The sequence below is a fragment of the Theobroma umbraticum genome, unplaced genomic scaffold, assembly GCF_002168275.2.
Source record: "Theobroma umbraticum cultivar Fairchild unplaced genomic scaffold, ASM216827v3 scaffold_56.0, whole genome shotgun sequence".
Classification (NCBI taxonomy): Eukaryota; Viridiplantae; Streptophyta; class Magnoliopsida; order Malvales; family Malvaceae; genus Theobroma; species Theobroma umbraticum.
This window is the reverse complement of record NW_018397256.1, coordinates 5,888,938-5,906,395: the sequence shown is the minus strand read 5'-3', so window position 1 is coordinate 5,906,395 and position 17,458 is coordinate 5,888,938. Positions and strand designations below refer to the sequence as shown.

The following is a 17,458-nucleotide window of genomic DNA, read 5'->3' as shown; positions in this document are numbered from 1 at the left end:
AGAAGTTAAAGAGAATTTGAAGGTGAGATGAGTACTTTTAAATCAGGAAGGGTTGGTGAACTATTTTACAACACGTTCCTATCTACTCTCCATCTAAGTGGAAGTACTTTCTTTAGAGCCTTTTTGTTTTTCTTTTTTTCTTAAAAAAAAAAATCGAATTTTGTTTTCCACATAATCATAATTACTTTATTTGTACTAATCTAATCAATTATATAAAAATAAAATATATATTACGTTTACGTTTCTTCTGTTTTAGTAGATCAACTTAACAGGAATATATCATCCTTGTATTTAGTTAGTTCTCGTACTTGGAAAAGAACATTATCTTATCTGATTGACTGGAAATATAAAATTTTTATTGATGATTTTACTAAGATGCCTTCCAATAATAAAGAAATTAAATAAAGCTTTATAAATGCAATTTTAGTGAGATTACACGCATTGGGATTATAAGAAACCAAATTGAAGACAACATATAAATAATAAAGTATTTATATCATTATATAAAGGCATTAATAGTTGTAGAGTGCGTAGCCTGAATCACATTCTTTCACTGTTAAATATTCTAGAAATAAGAAGTAAAAAATATCCATATTTTAATACCAACAAGACAATTACATTGAATAAAGTTTTATACATCCTAGTTGCCCAAATTTACAACCCTCTTTTTTCTGTTAAATAAATAATTTTTCAATATACAAAATAATCAAAATTGTTAAATTGTAATAAAAAAAATCTCATTGTTAATCACTATCCAAATGCATTATCATCATATTTAAAGAGTAAAGTTCGAATGCTTCCTCTTTCAATTATTAAAAAAAAATCTCATAATTAATTATTTGTTAAAAGAGGAATTGGCTTTGAGATGCTTATAACCAATATTCTAGAAATGCAACATCCGCATACTTCGGATCTTAATTTATAAATCTTATATATATATATATATATATATAAATATATAACTCAAAACTTTTAATCTAGTATCTTCCCAAGTATTATAAATATCTTTGAAAAATAAAATGACTATCAATTTCTTACTAGTGAAATGCATTTCATTCAAAAAAAAAAACACAATTAATTATACCTGAAACCATCCATAAAAAATGTCATCAAAATTAACTACCATTTCCAAGAAAAAAAAAGCAATTAAATAAGCTTTTTTTATTGTTTTATTTTTCTAGTTAGTGTCAAATTGAATTAGTGAAAAAAAGGAAACTGAAGCAAAATAATCAACACCCATATGTAAATAGCTGTCAAGTATTATAATTTTAGGACATTTGTAAAGTAACTAACAAATTTAAAAAAAAAGTAAAATCTCATTTTACCCAAAACATATGTATTGACCATCATATTTCACAAACAACCAATTTAATTTCAAACGTAAAATTAATCAAATATATAGCACCAATTACAACATAAATATCACTTTTTTACCAAAAAGAAAGTTATTCGAACATAAACTAAAATAGCTAGGTTGGGTTAATTTCAAAAATGAAAAAAATCAAGCGTAATATTCATCTTTTACATTAGAGAAGCCTTTGACGATGATGGAGTCAAGGTGTGAACTAAATGCATGTTTAAAGAAATAGTCACGTACTCAAATATTTAACTCATTAATTAATACATAATTCTTATTTAAAAAGTCTATCAAATTCAAAAAGAAACAACTTCCTAATTGGTGTTACAAAAGATAATAATATATTATAAAACAGCAGAAGCAAGGGAGTTAGGTTTCTCCAAGCTCCCAAAGATTCAGTGTGTGGTGTGTCAAGAGTGTGTTGAGCGAAACTCTAAACGCAACAAGCTTTGTTTCACCATGCTAAAGCAAATCCAAAATGTTTTGAGGGCTAAAATTGTTGAAATTATGTAAAGCTGTCCTTCCGGAGATGGAAGAAAATGGGAGTTAGGCAAGTGAAATTTTGGTCTTATGGAGAAGAGACCTCAGCGTTTTATCTAAGTTAAAACCTAGGTAGAATATTTGTAGATAATCTAAACGATCAAATTATGATAAAAGTTTCATTATTCAATAACTATTAATCAAATTTTGCATTTGATACTATATGTGTCAAATTTAATTTTTAGGGTTTAGTCATTATGTGAAAAAAATGCACCCCACAGATATAATATAGAACATTTTATTTGAGTTGCTTTGATTTAATTGTACATATATATATGTACTGATTTGATTATAGGTGTATCCGTACTGGAATCTGCTTTCCAATAAAAAATTTACTGAAAACAGGCAAAAGGTCGGGGCCAAATTGTACAAAAGTGGAATTTGGGTTCGAATTTGGTTCTGTGCAGTGCTGCCACAGAAATGTTACTGTCAGGGAGTGGCGGACAAAGGGTACCAATGCCATGGTTGGATGTGCTGTGCGAAATGACAACAGATTTGGCCGCTTCCCATCAGAAGAGCAGCAGAGTACTGTAGCCCCTTGTACACGTCCACATCCATATCCACCATTGTCAAGGGTAGCCCAAATGTTAAATGATTCGTTCAACAAAGTGACACTCACAAGTCACAAACAAGCACCATGCCAAAGGGGAATCCGCAACAAATTAAGTATATTTTCTATTTCCATTGTTTGGAATTAGTTTTCATTCTTTTCTACTCTGTGGATAATAATTAACAACAAAAAAAAGTTTGCTAATGCACAAATTAAAGATGTTTTTAAAAGCGAAGATAATGAAAACACGGTTTGTTTTGTGTATTTTCTAATTAAGAAAATACATAATTCGACTAATGAATGATATTAGGCTTTTTTAGAAAAAAATAAAAATAATATATTTTAGTGAAAATAATTTGTGAAAATAAAAGGGAATTTATGACAATAATCATATTCATACTGACATGATATTGAAAAATAATATTCACAAAAATATCTTTCAAACGATTAAATTCATTGTACAAATAAATAATAATGACTTATCATTCTTTTTTTGAAATATCTTTAATACAATGATGCACCAACTTATGTTATTTAATTTAAGGGATGACCATTGAATGATGAATGATGCACGAACATTATCAATATTTTCATAAAATTACTCTTCATTTTGCTGTCCAAGGTACTCCAACATGGTCCGTAAATGGAATAAGCGTTTTGCATTATCTAAAATAAAAAAATAAATTCTCCTACTTAATTAATTTTTTATCTAAGTCTCTATTATCTTATTGCTTTCAATTAAGATTTTTTAACATTTATTTAGAAATCAATTCAGCCCTTGCTTGATCAAAAAATTTATCATGGATTAACACCTTTATATCTGTTTAAGATTATCATGTGACACGGATGATGTAGAATATTTTTAGTATGTAACATAGAAGATTTTACCATATGATATTAATAAAAAAATAATATTTTTTTATTTACTTGACACGTTGTATTAATGTCATGTACTAAAATTTATTCCATTTTATCAATATCACATGACAAGAACATAGACAATAGATTTAATTAAGTATAAGGTTTTTTTTTTTTTGTATTTTAGGCCTGGGCATTTTCATCATTTTTCCATATGTTGCTACTTGTTTTCATCGAAAACGTGGAAAATTTATTTTCAAAATTAAACATAAATTTGTTTTTATTTGCTAAAAACCAAATTTGTATTATTACGAAACATGTTTCCAACATCATTCCATTTTCTATTTTATATGGAAAAGGAGAATATTTGGTGAGAGCAATTGTGAAGGTGTTGTCTCCATCCCCCGATGCCTCTTATGTGTTTCATTCATATGATGAATTTAGTATATTAAAAAAAATACTATTTAATGTGATAATTTCAAAAAAATATCTTTATAACACTGGTTAACAAACCGTGTAATTTTAAAAGAAGTTATAAAGTGACATTTTAAAATTAATTGAGGACTACATAAATAACATTTTAAAAAATGCATTAGTGTTGTTAAAATAAGATTACAAATAACATTTGTGTACACTAAAATAACCGATATATATATATATATATATAAAATTTTTCTTATTTTTAGTCAGAAAAAGTTATTGAGATTTATTGTCTACATAAAAGATTGATTAATTGGATTGCTTTAATGAATCCCATATCAGCTGATGCTTTTTTTTTTTTGGCAATTTTGTTGCAGCTGAGAATACGGAGTTTGGTTCGTGGAAAGCAAAGCACATTAATGAAGCCTACAAGGAAGCATAAATGCGGTAACAAGTAGCAATTATGGAAGCCATTGATGTCATGACAAGTGGCACTGCCTTGGGTTTATTTCACAACTCAAAAGCAAACAAGAAAAGATGCCGGCAAGTTTCAGGTAATGGATTGCGTGGGGAGAAATGCCTTAAACCCTTTGGCTTCCAATTTGATTTGGTCACCCAGAAGTTTGAGTTCTGTGTGGCTGCTGTTTGTTCTTTTACTAATATTGTGATCATATTGTCATTGAGAGAGAGTAGGCAATCTAATATTTGCTTCATCGTCTCCTTTGACTTTGTTTTGTCTCTATTTCTGAGATTCAAAGCTCAATTTAAGGAATTTTGTGCAGCCTATGACTCCTCCACAAACCCAAAACCAAGTCTATTTCTTCTCAACTTATGAGAAAACAAAACTCGACAACTCTTTTAACAAAGCTTATACTTAAGATTTGAATCTTACCTTCTTCTCTCCAACTTTCTCAAATTTGTCTAAACTAGAAATAAAAAATTTCTGTAATTCCCAGTGGCCAGTAGCAGTTGAAGGGCTGAAACTAAAGCAGGCATCCACCTGCAAAGCACTTGTGTTCTCTTGACAAAGGTCAGTCCAACATCAACATGGAGCAGTTAACTTTTGCCAAAAGTAAAAGAAAATTATCTTATATATCTATCCATGCTAAACCATTTTAATTTTACAAACATATCTCATTAAAAGTATATTATAAAAATTAATAAATTAATGATTAATTATTAAATAAATATTGGACCATAGTCTAACCAAGGTTGTGTATAGAATAAAAATATGAAGTATAATTACTTTGGGATGGTGAGAGGAAGAGTTACACCTCCCCACCAAGGTCGGATTAGGTTTGCCATAAATTAAAAACAAAAGACAACAATATTAAGGAAAAAAGAAGCCTTTCAAAAACAAAAAAATTAAAAAGTCCTAGTCAAAGTTATAAAGTATATAGTTAATTGGCAAAAAACAGGTTTTTCAATTTTCCCTAGGTATTTTTTAAAAAAAAATTTAAGATCGTTAACGTTTTTGAACTTTTAATAAAAATAGATGTGACACCAAAGGAGTCTCAGTACTTCGGATAAGTACAAGTGTTAAAAGGAGAGTACCTTAAGCACGTGTCATGCTAACCTTGGACATAGAGAAGAGAGAAAGAAGAGAAATAAATTTGTGAGAAATGAAATTTTAATCTCAAATTTGACGTGCTTACAAATGAACGTCAAGGGATATTAATAGACATGCTAACCCTTTACCTAATTTATCTACAATTCAAACTTAACATAAATGGTTAAAGTATTTAAATTTAAATGTTCATCCTATTTAAATCATTTAAATTTAAGTACTCGTCCTATCTACATTAAATTTAAATTTACATCAATTTATGTACACTACAATTTACAATTTGCAGAGATCACATAATAGCCAACAACCAAGTAATCAAAAAATGGGCATAGCAATGATGTGAGGAAATAAGTTTACAGCCACAACAGTTTAAGGAAATAAGTTTATAGATTACAAAATACCTTGATACAGAAACTCCATTTCTTAGTGAAGACGCACCACAAAGTATTCCAAATCATGACAACATAGACTATAGCCACATACAAAAGACCTATTGAGCCTTATATTATACAATAGAAAGTAATCCTTTCTCATTCTATAAATTTCAGTCACCTCTCTCATGATTCTACGTTAAGGACAACATAAAGTTGTATCATATCTTGTCATATAAAAACCAAATCCCAGAGGGAAACAATAATTACGGCTAAAGGACTGGACAAAGAGATACAAAGGAAATGAGACCCAAAAAAAGAAAAATGAGAAAATAAGGGAATTTGACGTTAATTATTATATTATAAATGAAAGGAAAAACCGAATGGTTGAATTAATATATAAGGGAAGAGAAAATCAGTTTCTGAATGCGCAGATTCAGCTGACACTTTGAAATTAAATGAACTAGTAATAAACTTCTCTTATCTTGCGTTTTTGGCAAGCTAAATGCAAACAACATAAACTAATAATAATTAAATTTTATTTATTAGATATGCAAGCACATGCGTTGCTATCTAGAAAGTTGAAACAACTTGGGATCGATGTTCCATGAAGGTCAAAGAAGGGCTAAGTTTAGGCTGGATCAGTCTTGAAGAATTAGGATAGGATTAACAATCATCTTAAAAAAAAGTGGATCTAATGCAGCCTACAGTGCTCATATTGCTTACAAATTCAAATATAACAATTTGACGAAGAAAGGTAACTCAAGAAATAGCTAGGGAACAGAATCGGTAATGAATCCAATACCAGGTCATTGCAAATTCAGTCAATAACTGCTGCTCATCTTCATAACAGACAGGTCAAAGACTCACAAAATTTGAAGCGGAAATAACAGACAGTTCACACTACTTGATGCAATTTTTTCCATTAAAACTGCAAAATAAAATTTATCAATTTTGTAAATTTAGGCAACCACAAAGCCAATGTTACATTATGTATCATATTTTTCCATATATTTAATCTGGACCAAATTAAAGGTCCTTATTTCTCCAAATTCTATTTTATGATGTTCATTAAAATGAAATAACATTTTGAGGATTTAATTAATATAAAAGAAAGGAAGATGATGCACATTATATACCGTTACTTACAAGCAACGAGAATTATTTGTCATGCAGTTCCCACCCAATCACTGAACACGAGCATAATACCATGGTCACCCTCATGACAGGAACATCAACAAATGGCCTCCTTGCCACATTTGGAGCTGAATAAAATTATGAGACTTTAAGAAACGTCCCATCCTTAATGGCATTGAGAAGTAACATCTCCTGATTTTTTGAACAAATTTGATGGAACCTGAAACAAAGGAGAGGAGATGAAGATAATAATTCGGCATCAGAGACCAAGCAACGATAGGTTGACTATATTAACATTTCAAAAGATAGCACAAAATGTTTGTATGAAGAACAACTTTATCAGGTGTCTATAAATTTATCAAATAGAAATAATTGAGTTCAAATCATTTCACAACTGGCAAACATTGGCATAATATTTATTTGGTACGCCCAACCTGTGCACCTATGGCAAGTAATGCATAAAGATGAAATCAGGGAGAGTAATTACAATGACCTTTTCTAGAAAAGATACTGTTTTTCTCTATTTACATTTGTTAAAAGAAAGAGGATATCAATATTTGAACACTATCCATGCACATGGTCCAAGATAGCACCATATGATGCACTGTTGACAGTTATTAGGTGCTTAAATGGAAGCATGTATGTGTAAAACACATAAAAAATTAAACTGAAGCCAGCAGATCTGTAAAACAGACTGTCTAAGCCAACATTTTCTCTACCATAAGAATTATATGATTTGAATCCTCACAGTCCATTTATTTGGCGTAGATGGTGACTTTTATGCTTTGTTGGGATAAGGTATTTGGAAAAATTTCATAAACATTTGAAACATAGGACATTTGTATTTACCAATTCAAATCCGAAATTCTTGTAAAATTTGCAGTTAGATTTTTTTTTTTAATTTGAAATATCCACAGGATGAAAGGTAGTGATTTCTTTGTTTTCCACCATGACAGCAGTGCCAAACCAATTCTCAGTCCAAAAGCTAGCTATTTTTCATAGAAAGATCTTATTTTCTAGAAGCAACAGAAGGCAGGATTCAAATCTGCTGTACCCCAAACTTAACATAACCAATGACAAGTAAACCCCAACTCTTAGTCCTCCACATATCTGCCACCATATGTAAACCTTGATTGAGCATGCTGGAAACAGCCTCCAACAGTGTCTAAAAGTTATGCTTAGGTTGGTTTTAACCAAATTTAGCACATGTATAGCAAAGAGAATATTAGTTGGGAGCTTGAGCAGCGTTTACTGGTTATTTCTGAGTTGTAAACTTATATTTCTTTAAGCTTACAGTACAGATTCTCATTTCTATTTATGTTTTGATTCAGAGTAGTATTACTTGTGTGTGTGTGTGTGTGTGTGTTTTAATTTTTTAAATATTAACTTCCAGGGGTGTTTCTGCAAATTTCTGGTTTGCTACATATAGCAGATTCTGAGTCTAATGTGGGTTTTGCCTAGATGTTATTTTAAGTCAAGTTTGTAAGTTTTTTGGAGTAGGAAATACTAGGAGTCTACATATATCGATGTAATCTTTCTTTCTTCTTCTTTCCTTTTTTTTTCTCCAAATATGTATTCTTTCTATTTATTAGAGAATTTCCAGCATTATTGGTTTTTTTATTCTGTGAAAGAATCAACCTTTGGTGTGCTTTGAATATTAGAGATCTCTTTTAGATTTGAATTCTTTTAGAAAAAAGGGGATTAACTTCTCTTTTTGCTTAAGAAATTCTAATCTAGAAGCTGCAATAAACCATGATCACCCAGCTGTCCCACATGACCCCTTCCACAGCACAAACATCAAATTAGCCCCATAAAAGAAAGGACATAAACTTCCCCATTTCAACACCACACTGCCACCAGTACCTCACCAATTATCTCTGCATTACCACCAAAACACCCATGTTGCTGCCATGGAAATAACCACCAAAACAATACTGGGAATTCTCTATAAAACCAGACCTATTTGTAGTTATAGTGGCAGGCAGCAGGCAGGTACATATTTTATTTTCAGACAGTAAGTCAAAGCAAAAAAAAAAAAAGGTAATAAAAAATATCTTCAATTCATTTCAAATTAGAAAGTTGAGACGGTCATGATATACCTTCACATGATGAGGCATGATCTTGATATCAAAGGGTGCATAGAGCCATGTCTCAGGTGAATAGAACAAGAAGTTCTCTGGTTTACTAGTGTAAACATCGGCATACTGATGGATGTGATATGCAAAAGCAGATTCTTGACCTTTGTCAGTGAGGAAGGTGGCCCCAAAAGATCTATTGAACATTCTCTTCATCATGGAGCGCGCTTTCTGCCTCTCTTCATTTAGTTCATCCATGAGTAACTTGTATGCCTCACTTCTCTTATTATTGATTACAGTTGCATGTAACCTCCCAAGCAATTCCTGTAGTATATGAAATTTGGCCTGCATTGAAAGAAGATTTTTAAGAGGATAAAGTAAAAAATTCTATTGTTGAGTTGTCCAATTGCAGACAACGAAGATAAAACTCTGCAAATAATAAAATAGTAAAGAGAAGCAAGTACTCTACATTGTCCTCCATTCAACTCAATCAATCTCTAAGTTACTTAATCTATCTATAACATATTTAAAAGGAAGCCCCATACGTGGAGGGCAGAGAGAGTGAAGGAGAAAAGATATTGAAGCAAAGAGAGAGAAAGAAAGGGGTGCAAAGAGGTCAGAGTTTACCGTTGAAGCAAAGAGAGGGAATGCACAGAGGCCCGTGTGTTGCACACGGGTCATACTCTAGTAACTAAACAAGGCAGCCAACCCCTTTTCACCAGTATCAATTAAATATTAGGCAGCGAAAATAAGTTCCAAATACCCCAGAGACAAAAACAAATACCTGTTCAAATCGATAACTATCCTCATTTTGCATGCGAATTTCACTCTGCAATTAAAAAAAAAAAAAACCCTGGAGGACATGAAAAGTTTGTCTTATAACATGCAGATAAACGCACAGAAAGGTAAAGATAAAGCTCAAAGCCTCAAAAAGTGAAGCAGGATATTAAATATAGAACTCTAATATCTTTACAGCCTAAGTCGCTTTAAAGGAAAAAAATGCTTAACATCATCGAAATTTTTTATTCTTTTCCACTAACATATCATACCTCTCATGTTTTCTATACAATTTTCCTTCCCATTGTGCAAATCCATCACTACTACTATTGAATGACCAGTTAGCCCCTATATGGAAACATGCCTCTATTTATCACAACAAAGAACATTCCGCAATGTATCAAAGAAATCAAGAGCTGACCTTGAATAGCTTGTGAGATGTTTGGCCTATGCATAATCTTGTTAGTTGTGCAGTATCTATTGTACTACTTCATCTCTCTGTCCCTCTGTTTGTCTCTCTCTATCTCTCCCCATTTAAATTTTTGTTTTTAGTGGTTACAATCATCTGTTAGTTCATCTCAATAATAAAGCAGTTATGCTTATATATCATACCAGAGTTTCTACAAATATCTTATTATCAGATACTCTTTCCTTGTGGTTTTGACTCAAGCCCTTGTTTTTGTTTTGATTTTGATTCTTCATTTCCCTCTGTACTGAATTAATCAACTTCCCCTTAAGCCCCCAAACTGCATCACTAGCCTAGCATTTTGGATTTGTCTGCTAAACAGTCAGTTCAAGTTTTAGTCAGAACATCAGAAAATAAGATCATGGCCTTAAATGAAAATTGCATTCCTCAATTAGCACAGTGGTTTATACTTTCTGTAGCAAGAAAATGATAGGAAATATGTAGAAAGTTATTAAATAGTAATTTACACTCAGTTGCCCTCATTGGAAGTATTAAATTAGTTTTATTCTCAAAGGTAATTCTGAGATTTCTAATATGAAAAGATGTCGCAAAAGGCAAAAAACAGATGCAAGTATGGAACGAAAAGAATAAGGCATAAGCAATTATCTGCTTGACCCTGCTAGTAACAAATTAAAAAATGGTCTCAGACTCATTAACTTAAATGAACTAAGCACAAGCTTTACACTTTTTAGCTCATATAACAATGTCATATGATATATGATTTTATTTATTGTTTTAAAAAATAAAATGCTGCTGGTGTTTTTGGTGTCATCTGAAAATTCAACTATTGAAGTAGGCTTTTGAAACCAAAACAACTCCCTTCCAGCTTGACACCAGGCTCAAATTTGAAGCAACTGAACTTGTTTAATAATGAACAGAGCAAAGCCGATTCAAAAGAATAATAAAAGAGCATAAATGTGTTTGAAAAGTAATAATTTTCTGTGGACTACGTTCAAGATTGGGGAGATAGGCTAAACTCAAATTTCAAAAACGCAAGCATCAAGTTTAAAGATTTCTGAACCTTCAGTTTCTTGCTCTGCTTGGCTTGGCTAGGCTGAACTGAACACTACCCTTACATGTACCCAAATTTTCTATCGTCAACAATGTTACAATGCATATAGATACAACTTAACCTTACCATACAAACAAAAGCAATACTCAGCCCAAAAATGGCCAATCATAAATGTCACTAGTTATTTTAAGCTATTATGATACTGTTCTAATTCCTTCCATCACCTTCACTACTGGTATATCATCCAATATATGTAAACATAAGAGGAAACCACAAGACCCTTAACAGAAAACATATTTGGAAAGTAAGTCCTGCCTGAGTACTAGTAGCATTTAAAGACAAGGGGATAAGAATGTGAAAGAAGGCATACTTCTAGTTCCTGGATGATCGCAGCAGTCCGCCAACCAGCCTTTGAAGGGCCTCTTAAGTCACTAAATAGGTGATCACCAAAGTATATCACCTAAAAATGAAAATGGAGCAGCACAATGCCCCCATCAGCAAGAACTTACAGTAATCTAGTTACAAATGGTTGATCAAACATGTACAAGATCATAAATAATGCTACCGGATCTTTAAATATGAATTATAAACTATGATATACCTCTGGACCATTCCACTTTGTAATTTGGAGAAAGGATTTGAGGCACCCGTGGTAATATATTTTATTTTGAAGAAATTTATCCACTTTTGTAAAAGCTAGAGTGTCCTTCTCGGTGTCATAGCACCTGCAATTTTATTTCCAGAAGACTGATCAAGAAATATGATAAAGCATAGCATGCAATTGCTTGATCAAGTATAGAACATATGCCAAGGGAGGTATAAAATGTAAGGCAAGAACAAATTAAAGCAGCCAAGAAATCACAGTGTCTTATCTTGCTTCTGCAGTTATAGTCTTCAGCAATTAAGAAAACTTTCACCTTCAGGGGCAGATCTATTTTTTGAATCTCTGCATACTAGATTTTAAAAATTATCTGGACAAGTTTGTCTGTTAAGATTCTAGGAGTTCAGGTTTGTCTTTAAGTTTCTGTTGGTTGTTTACTTATTTATAAGCTAGTCTCTACTAGGTATTCTAGTTTTGGTGGGTTAAGAGTCCCTTTTGATAACTGTATAATCATGTTTTTTTTCAACTATCAGACTGAGCATTATTTTGGTTTCTCCTTTCCTCCCTACATGGTGCCAGAAAGTTTTTAGCAAACTAATTCTTCAACTCAAACCAATATTTTCCATGATAATTTGATCAAATCAACTCTATTTTCTCTATCTGCTTTCTTCAACTACTATGAAACCTAAACTTCCCTTTGTTCTAACACTAAGCCCACCATTACCAATGCCATGTAGGAAGAGTTTCTCAAAACCCTTCCCAACACAGTAGGTGTTCTTTTTCATCATTTTTTTCCAAATGAGTTATTCCTCAAGATGAACTCTAAAACAAAAGTCTAAAGAGGGTGCCAAAGTAGCTCAATTTAGCTCTTTCATGTCATTGTAGCAGAAAGGAAAAATTAAAATCAATCACCTAAGATTTGCTTAGTGAAATGACATGTTTTACTGTTTTGTTTTATCCACGCAATTCTTCTCTCTAGGATACCAGCTGATTAAAACAACACCTGCCAAGATTCTTGACAGCAGCCCAGTCTAAACTGTGGTTGTTTTGATTTGTAACTTAAATGCAAGGAAAACACTTCAGATTTCCCCTTTACAATCCATGTAAAACAAATATATAGAAACTTTAACAAGTTTGAGAGTCAAACCGGAATGGACGCTCAGAAGTGTAAAACTCTGGCTTATTAGCTTTTGCAATTACAACATCAAAAAGCTCCCTCCATGAATCTCTGCCACCCATAGAATCCTAACAAACACACCAAACTTAGCTCAGAAAGTTCACTACCAATAATTCTATGCATGAAACTAAGAATGGAACAACAAGAATACACTAATGAACAAGCAAATGTGCACAACTATAGCGAACTGATTAATGTGACCACCAAACTTTGAAGGTGAAAATTTTCAGATATTACATACATACTTATGTATATGCAAATTAGTCACTATCCTTATAAATTCAATCCATACACATGCATGAGTGTAAGTACATTATTGAAGATAAAAGAAATTCACCTCAAACACCTTCCATTTGCAATATTATTTTCTACATGCATATGCAGGGAGTAGGTGTAGGGGCAGGGAGAGAGCTGATGTTTTAGAGTCCGGTATTTAAATTTCTTGTCTTCTTCCCAACATATCTTAATGGCAGTGGCATCATTCATCTACCAGAGTTATGTCAACTTAAACATATCGTGTATTTTGAAAGGTCCTCTTTGCAATTCCCTAAAGATTTGTCTGCATATTATATAGCAAATAGGAAAAAAGAACAAAAGAACAAAAACACCCCCAACAATAACAACTTCAACAAAGAAAAATTCCATCTGAAATGCAACATTGAAATGATACACAATCATTACTCAAAGAATTTCACAATTGATATTGTTGAATACATTAAAGCATATTGACTTTAAATATCTCTTCTCTATGTTTAGAAAGTAAAAGGGATGAATGACAAATTGGAGGGGTGGGGGTGGGGGGCTGAAGGATGTCAAATTGTTTCAGAAACTGAACTAGAAATGTGAAGGGTTTGCAAGCAGTAAAATATTTGAATTGTCCATTAGGATTTCCAAGAACTACAAAATGAGAAGGTATATGTGTAACTGCAATGTGAACTACCTCCAACATAAACTGCATCCCTCCATCAACAAAATAATATGGTGAGTTTGTCAGCAAGAAAAGTTTCTTCCCTTTCTCCTTTAACAGCCTAAGAAAGCGTAATAGCTGACCCTGAAAAATACACCACAAATGGCAGGTTAGTATTCCTTGATTCACAGATGACATTATCAAACTTTAGAATAGTCTTTCTTTGAAAGTAAAATGCAAGCCAACTTTAAAATAACAAAAGCACATAACATAGCATAGACAAATAGTTAGAACTTACATTTTTTACTAGATAACGATGAGGATCAGAAAGAATTCCTCTATGAACCAAACCACTTCGATGAACATGCTCAATTGCACGATTGACATCTTGATATATGTAACAGGCATCGAATTCTAGTTTAGCATCAACGAAATACTGCACAATATCAGCAATGAGGCATGCCTACAAAGATGATGAAAAGAAAATGATCAGAGACTTCAAAATAGAACAAAATATGTGCAGCTCATAAAAGGCAAACAGTTCAAGAAGGGGCCAACCGTCTCATATATAAGAATCATGCTTAAAAAGTGTACTTTCTTTATCTATGTGAGCAAGTAGTTACACAAATCAACAAAGGCACCTTTGAATTTATCAGATATATGGAAAGGGAGCTTGTTCTATTATTTCATCAAACATGGGAGTGAAGAAGAAGAAGAAGAAAAGACGCAGCAGCAGCAGCAGTAACTCAAAAGTACCAAGAAAACAGTTCCTCAAAGGTATTAGGAGGCAATAACGTGCATGTGATGTGTGTTTTGTTGGAGTATCTCTTACCCAAATATTTCCAGCTCACCATAATGTTTTAACAAGCATTCATAGGATGTGACTTGAAGATTTGAGTAAGTCAATATGATATATTAGACATACATGTACAACGTGTGTTACATAGCTATGAAATGTATGCAAAAGCCACAGCCATGCTGGATATAATGTCAATGCTCGAAAGAAAATCTTGTTAGACTTCCCAATGCAATGACTAATAAACCAACCTCACTGAAGCAGAAAAAGTCCATCAAGCCCACAAGCTCGCGCGCCTGGTCACGGCCAATATGTCTTGTGCCATATATCTCTTCTATTTCCTTCTCACCTAGCTGCATTATAAGTAGCAAAATTAGAAACAGAATCCTTTTCATACAGATCTGTATGAATTTCTGAAATAAGCGTACATGACTGAGAGAGCTAAAGATTTTTTGTTTTTTTTGGTTATTAACAGAACTCACCAATGCTTTCACAAGTTTTAAGTAAATTAAAACTTACACCATAATAGGTGCCAAAACCATTCCACTAGCAAAGCGCCACATTAAACATGGAAGGTTTCTCTTACATTTTCCTTTTTCTTTATTTTTCTTAGAAAGGCCTTCAATTAAGTAATACAACGGGGGGGCAGCACTTTCTATCCCTTTGCCGCCCGCAATGATAAATTACTACTTTATCTTGTCAATAAACTACACATACTAAACAGCAAATACAGACTCTGTTTTAAGCATTGTACAATAGGAACAACATCTATGTCATTACAAATTATTAATCAGTACCTGGCGACGACCGTAGAAGCACCCATCTGGCTCTATTGAACCAAAAAAATCCAACTTCAAGAGACACCCATTCTGCTTGTCATAGTACAGTCCTCTAATGGGAAAAGATGGATCATATTTAAAACTCATGCAAACCTCAGGATACCTAAACTGCAAGAAATCCAACACAAAACAATCTATCAAGACCTACAATACGCCACACACTAAAAACATAGACCACATAACTGCACTATTATATTACATAAATACTAACCTCATTCACCATATGCTCCTTTGCAAGATCATATATCAAACTCTGCAAGTTAGCAGAGTAATGTGCCAACGTAAAATCATAGTCGAAACCATATACTTGAATAAGATCCAGTCTAATACTCCGATTGACATATATCCCTAGTTGACACATACCAAAAACATTTTGAACACTAAAAACTTATGAAATAATCACATTTCTTCTAAAAGAGATTAAAATTAAACAAAAGGGAAGAGAACATAATTGAACCTTCAGGATTTGTCTTCGGCATTGCCTTGAGTGCTTCGGGAATCTTAAGGAAACTCCGTTTGGCAGCATCAAATTCCCTCCGAATCTTGTCAATGTCATCTTTAACCACCAAATCCGCCTCGGCTCGCCTTAGTCCTTCCTCAAACTTTGATACCGTTTCCTCAGAGGATGCAATTCCACTGTAGCCTCGAACATTTGCTCCTAATCCTAAATAATAATAACGATAATAATAATTCAACAACTCACTACTAAGTAAACACTTAAAAAGTACACACACACACAAAAGAACGAAACATAATTATTACAATCCAAATATAAAGGTTTAAAACATTAAAACACAAAAACAAACGAAAAGAAAAAAAATGGCGCATAAGTATTAGTGTTCAAATTTACAGATTTAAAACATTAAGAAAATTAAACCACAAAATAAAAACAAAAAGAGAGGGAAAAAGAAAAAAGAGGACCTTCTCGAACTCCAGGAGAAGAAAAGCTCGTTCTCTGCAACAAAGAAACATGTAAAGAGAGATTCTTATTATTATTATTATTATTGTTAGTGTTACAAATATGAAATAAAAATAGAGAGAGAGAGATACGTTGAGGGAGGAGCAAAGAGGAAGAAGCCTGCGAAAGGAAGCCATGAGAAGAAATTGAGCTGAGTTTTCGATTAGATTGGAAAAATGGAAGAGAGAGATTATTTCTCTGCTGAATTTCCGTTGTGTGAAAAGTCTGGGAAAATTGAATACGAAAATCGAGGGAGCATTCCAAGCCGAAGGCTTGTAGCCGCCTTTTCTGTTTTTCGTTTTTTTTTTTTGTTTTTTTTATAAAAAGTATCCGCTTCTTTTATTTTGTTGAAGCCAGTTTTTTCTTATTCTTCTGTAGCATGCTCATTTCTCACTTACTTTTATTTGTGTATAATGAATAATACAGTACACATTCGAATAATACCGATTTCAAGGTGGCAACCGAGGGATTAGGTCGCCTGGTTTCGAGTTAAAGAATATTCTAATTATTTTGCTTTTGAATTATTTCCGATTTACAGTATTAATTTTGAAATCAAATCGAATTGGATTAAAAGTTTAGACTATCATTTGAATCATATTAAATTTTCTCAATTATAATTAAGCTATTTCGAATAATATTTATAATTTTGGTTTTTGATATAATTAAATCATACGAAAGAACAAGTGAATAAATAGCCATTTACAAATTTAAAACAATTTTATGTAAGAAATTAACAATTTGGTTTTGAAAAAAATTATTAATTATTTTTTGTTTATTGATATTTTTTAATTTCATTTATATTATGCTAGTTATTATTAATGGTTTACGACTTATAAGATCAACCATAATTTCAAAAGTTTAAAAGAATATTAATTAGTTTTTGGATTATTAAAATTTTATTGAGAAGTGAAAACAAAAATTTTTTAAAATTTTGAATATAAATAATATTTAATTTTCTGCAATGAACAAGTAAAAGCTCAAAATATGTAATAACTCTAAAGATCTAAAAAGATAGGTCAAATTATTGAGAGATATGGATCTATTATATAA

General features: G+C 32.0%; 1 protein-coding gene across 1 annotated transcript; it reads right to left on the bottom strand.

Annotated features, from left to right (window-relative positions):
* Positions 1–6,638: 6,638 nt before the first annotated feature.
* Positions 6,639–16,772, bottom strand: LOC110411647 (HAD-superfamily hydrolase, subfamily IG, 5'-nucleotidase). Its single transcript, XM_021421896.1, has 14 exons — positions 16,501–16,772; positions 16,372–16,405; positions 15,908–16,114; positions 15,662–15,798; positions 15,409–15,558; positions 14,863–14,964; positions 14,114–14,278; positions 13,849–13,959; positions 12,879–12,976; positions 11,732–11,855; positions 11,501–11,590; positions 9,660–9,704; positions 8,900–9,220; positions 6,639–7,020 (listed from the first exon to the last, which is right to left on the bottom strand). Exons 1-14 carry the CDS (start codon positions 16,543–16,545, stop codon positions 6,967–6,969), a joined length of 1,683 nt encoding a protein of 560 aa, XP_021277571.1. The 5' UTR covers positions 16,546–16,772; the 3' UTR covers positions 6,639–6,966.
* Between the last annotated feature and the right edge of the window lie 686 nt (positions 16,773–17,458).